Source organism: Zerene cesonia, chromosome 18 (assembly GCF_012273895.1).
Source record: "Zerene cesonia ecotype Mississippi chromosome 18, Zerene_cesonia_1.1, whole genome shotgun sequence".
Taxonomy (NCBI): Eukaryota; Metazoa; Arthropoda; class Insecta; order Lepidoptera; family Pieridae; genus Zerene; species Zerene cesonia.
In genome coordinates this window covers 607,125-611,832 of record NC_052119.1, presented here as the reverse complement: position 1 = coordinate 611,832, position 4,708 = coordinate 607,125, and the positions used below count along the sequence as shown (strand labels likewise).

The following is a 4,708-nucleotide window of genomic DNA, read 5'->3' as shown; positions in this document are numbered from 1 at the left end:
CCGAAAAAATGCTTTCATCTTACATGTACAAGGAAAAAAAATGTACTAAACCACAATTTCACCATTAATAGTGTTCAATTAGAAAAGGTCAAAGAGATGAGAGACTTGGGAATTTTGATTGATAGTAATTTAAAAATGACTACCCATATCGACACGATTGCTAAAAAGGCGAACCAGATGCTTGGTTTCTTGAAAAGAAACACAAAAGGTTTCCGTTTTAATAGCACTCGAATTATTTTATACAATAGTTTTGTTCGCAGCATTCTTGAATATGCGAGTGTCGCTTGGAACCCATACTTCAACGTGCACTCTCAACGACTGGAATCAGTACAGCGTAGGTTTACTCGGTATCTTGCCTTTATTTCACCTGGCATCTCTCACAGAAGCCCTTATTATGATAGATTATCTTTTTTTAAAATGGATAAACTTCACGATAGAAGAGTTACTCTTGATTTAATATTCTTGTATAAATTGCTGAACGGGAAAGTCGAGTGCCCAGATTTGATGGAATACATTATGTTTAATGTTCCTCATTCCATCCCCAGAAAACCCATACGAACTTTTTGCCTTCCAACATGTAGAACAATTCTCGGCACAAACTTGACAATACTGCGCACATTAAAAACCTACAACGAAATCCTCCCTAAAATCCCAAACTTAGATATATTCCACGATAGCATGCCAATGTTTAAACGGAAACTGCAAAGATCATACCGTGGGACAACCAACACGTCTTAGAATTAAGTTATAATTTTAGTCATTTACGCCATCCCCATTTTACTATAGTTATCTTACTTCTTTTTTTTCTTGCAATGTTGTGTACATCTGTAATAGGGTCAAGCATAAGAATATTGTTATCTGTAATTATTATTTTACCAATGTTATATGTGCGATCTGTTGATGTACCTGTTTATAAATAAATAAATAAATAAATAAATAGATATAATCATAAATTCCTTTACTCGCTCCCTTGTATACACTATTTATAAATACAAATTACATATTTAGTTATATTGTGTACATACAAATTAATTAATAATAATGAAATGCTTGCTTCTAATTTCAAAAGTACAGCAAACATTTGCGTGTTATAATATTTAAAATCATTTAACATCTTTCGAAGAATTACCATAACATTATGTCCGCTTGTTTCGATTATTTTTCCTTATTTAACAAATTAATAAACATAAACCATTTGTATATATCATATATCATGCACACATTACCCAAATAAAATAACCACATGACTCTGTATTACTTTTGTAAACTTGTTTTTTATACATTCGTATATATTGTCCCAAGTCTGACCCTGGTGCTTTAAACTGTGACTCTCATGGCATCGTTAGCCACCGTGACTTGCTGTCTACGATTGTCATTACGGGTTACTCATCTTAAGTGCGCTGTCTCACAGCCTTAATTTGTTTTTAAAACCGAATGACGACGTTCAAACAAAATACGCTCACATTATCCTCCTTAAAAATTGAGACAGTGTAAATAATTTTCATTTTAGTGATGAAATTAAAATATAAAAAATCATAGGATTTTCTTCTATTCATTACTTACGTTCTTACAATAAATACTTGCAATTTCTATTATTTGCTTTGTTTTTGTTCAACTATTTGCCTAACTTAGACCTATTTAATTAAAACTCATATAGGAATCTCAAAAAGGAGTGTACCTACTCCGTACTTTAGATGTAGGCACGTGATAGCCGGTAGGTATAGCCAGTCCAGCAAATCCAGTTTCTCATAGTAATCTCAATCCTTTCGGACTATGACAGCAATAGATATTTCTCTACACTACAAAGTATTGAAAGTATAAAATGGTTATCATACCGTACATATTCTAGTCTTACCTGACTTGCCTATCAACGTTATTATGTAAGCCAAGTTTATGAAACCAAGTATTTTTTCTACTTAGTTATAATTAACTTACTGTTTATAATGAAGTAATTGCTACAATATTTCTTATTCTATAATATGTGAATTAGTACAAAATAAAACAAAAAGTTGCCAGTGCAATATTTTAATGACAAATACCTTCCAATTCTTCTGACAAATGACATATGACATTGACATCAACATCCGCGGGTAGCCGCTGGAATTCAAAGTTCAATCTCGGTTCAAAATTTGATAAAGTAGATAAGAAAATGTTTTGAGATAACTTGTAGTAAGTGTTGGGCTCAGTCGCGTTACACATGTGATGCTTCTGTTATTATATTGTGATATTTTATAAACATGGGTGTTAAGAGAAAGGGTGTACTCGAATTGGTCTCAGGTTGGGCGGCAATAGAACTATTATTTCAGTGTGTTTATATTGGATTGTGGCAATTACTGCATCTCGCTGCACGAAGGTTATGGAAAGGACATCGTAGAAAATTATCCAATAACAATCCACCGGTAGAATTGACCGTGGACTCGTCAATTGGAATTCATTGCTATATTAAAATTATGGTACGTAGAATGTGGGTATTTTACAAAATATGAATCTACTGATGATAGTAGTAAATCTACAAACTCGTTGTCCGGTTTTTTTTCACAAGTAGAATGAATATATTGCCAAAAAATTTTACATTTTACATAACTTGCCAGTATAAGAAAATAAATATTTTAATATGATAATTAAATTTTTAACATAATTTGTACAAACTCCGTCAGATAATAATTTTATTAACAATTTAAGCTACTTCCACTCATATCATCACTGTAAAAAAAAATTAATACAAATTAAAATAGAACATTTTCATAATTTTTACAAACTTGTCCATTAAATAGACAACATTAAAACCTTCCATTTATAAAAATAATGTTCCAGGGGGTTAAATACCACTATGTAGAGACTGGACCTCGGACGGGCCAAGTCATATTAATTCTCGGGGATGCCCCAGATACTGGGAACCTATGGGTTCCATCCTGGTCTTCTGTAGTTCGGAGGCTAGCTGAAAATGGTTACCATGTGATAACATTGGACCTTCGAGGGTCTGGAGGCAGTGAGAGTGGGGACAGACGGGATCTATCTCCACCCAGAGCTGTGGAAGAGCTGGCGGGACTGTTGAAAGCTGTAGGAGTGTCGGAAGGCTGTCCAGCTATTGTTATTGGCTTTGGAATTGGAGGTTTGCTTACCTGGTAAGTTATAAAACTTAAGTATAAACTTGCTTAATGGTTTCTTTTTATGTTAGATGGTATTTTATTCATTTGCACTACCTCTTAAGCAATGTGCTAGCTCCTTGTCTCTGTTTTATGATTGAAATATTTTTTTTTATATTTGACCAATAGTTACAAAGATTAGTGCTTTCAAAGAAATAAACACTACTACTTTATAGAATTAATATACTTTTTATACATGTTAACCAAGTTTTTTTGTCTGTTTACGATTGTGACATTGAATGTTTTATTTACTTGATTTATACACGAATACAATAATGCAATAGGCTGACCACAATCATGTGCTTATGGCATATACATTGAAGTCACTTCATACCCGACTAACTAGTATTTCAGTGTATAAATTTTATTGTATGGAGTAATAACAAATGTGTACGTCAATTTGTAACTAGCTTGCCGCCGCGGCTGCGCTTGAAGTCAAAGAAAAGACCTGCGGTTTTAAGCGCATACTTTGACAAAAATGACAACTTAGCGGACAGATACACAAATTTGTACATGATATTAGTATTGAATTGTATATTTTTAGCATAGGCGCTTAAGTCGTATCGAATCGTATTTTAAATGTACTTTGTACTTAATCCTACTCCTACTTCCTACTATCCTATCCTACTAATATTATAAATGCGAAAGTTTGTAAGGATGTGTGTGTTTGTTGCTCTTTCACGCAAAAACTACTGAACCGATTGCAATGAAATTTGGTATGTAGACAGCTGGACAAATGGAATAACATATAGGCTACTTTTTATCCCGATTTTTCTACGGGATAACGGACTTACGCGGGTGAAACCGCGGGGCGCAGCTAGTAATATTATAAATGCGAAAGTTTGTAAGGATGTGTGTGCGTTTGTTGCTCTTTCACGCAAAAACTACTGAACCAATTGCAATGAAATTTGGTACGTAGACAGCTGGACAAATGAAATAACATATAGGCTACTTTTTATCCCGATTTTTCTACGGGATAACGGACTTACGCGAGTGAAACCGCAGGGCGCAGCTAGTAATATATAAATGCGTTTAACACTAAAATTATCTGTCAATCGTTCAATGACCTTAAGTCCTAGTCTGCTCTAATCGGAACACATTGAAATTTGAAGATTATAAAATGTTATCTTTAATTTACTTAATGTTTACAGAATGCGTTTATTGGAAAAATATGTTTGTTAAAAAAAATTTCCGAACCTTGATGGAGTGACTCCATAGACTGTTAGACTATCCATAAGTTCACATTACCTCGATATATTATTTATACAAAACAAAAAAAAAATCATGTCCAAACCCATAATCAATCACAAATTTCTTCAATTACACTTCTGGCACTATTGAAACGTCATAACTTAATTTTACCTGTGATTTTACCATTTACCGCCGGTTCGGAGTTTCAACCAATACATCCCTAAATCTTAGATTTACTTGTACAAACATCAAACAAACACAATTATAAAATACATAACGAATTACCTATATACCTACTTCAAGTGTCCTCGTGTGGTGAACTTCCAAGTCCCCTGTGTGGTAAGGAGCAGATGATATACATCTGTTTCACT

General features: G+C 33.5%; 2 protein-coding genes across 2 annotated transcripts in view; one reads left to right on the top strand and one right to left on the bottom strand.

Moving 5' to 3' along the window:
- The first annotated feature begins 2,067 nt into the window (after window positions 1–2,067).
- On the top strand, window positions 2,068–3,168 carry LOC119834125 (epoxide hydrolase 3-like). Its single transcript, XM_038358417.1, has 2 exons — window positions 2,068–2,453; window positions 2,815–3,168. The coding sequence occupies exons 1-2, from the start codon at window positions 2,238–2,240 to the stop codon at window positions 3,127–3,129; spliced, it is 531 nt and encodes a 176-aa protein (XP_038214345.1). The 5' UTR covers window positions 2,068–2,237; the 3' UTR covers window positions 3,130–3,168.
- Window positions 3,169–3,541: 373 nt separating this feature from the next.
- Window positions 3,542–4,708, bottom strand: part of LOC119834041 (vacuolar protein sorting-associated protein 13A-like) — a 20,545-nt gene continuing 19,378 nt past the window's right edge. Inside the window, exon 27 of the mRNA XM_038358318.1 lies at window positions 3,542–3,594. Coding sequence (XP_038214246.1) covers window positions 3,542–3,594 — 53 coding nt within the window. The remainder of the gene's footprint in view (window positions 3,595–4,708) is intronic.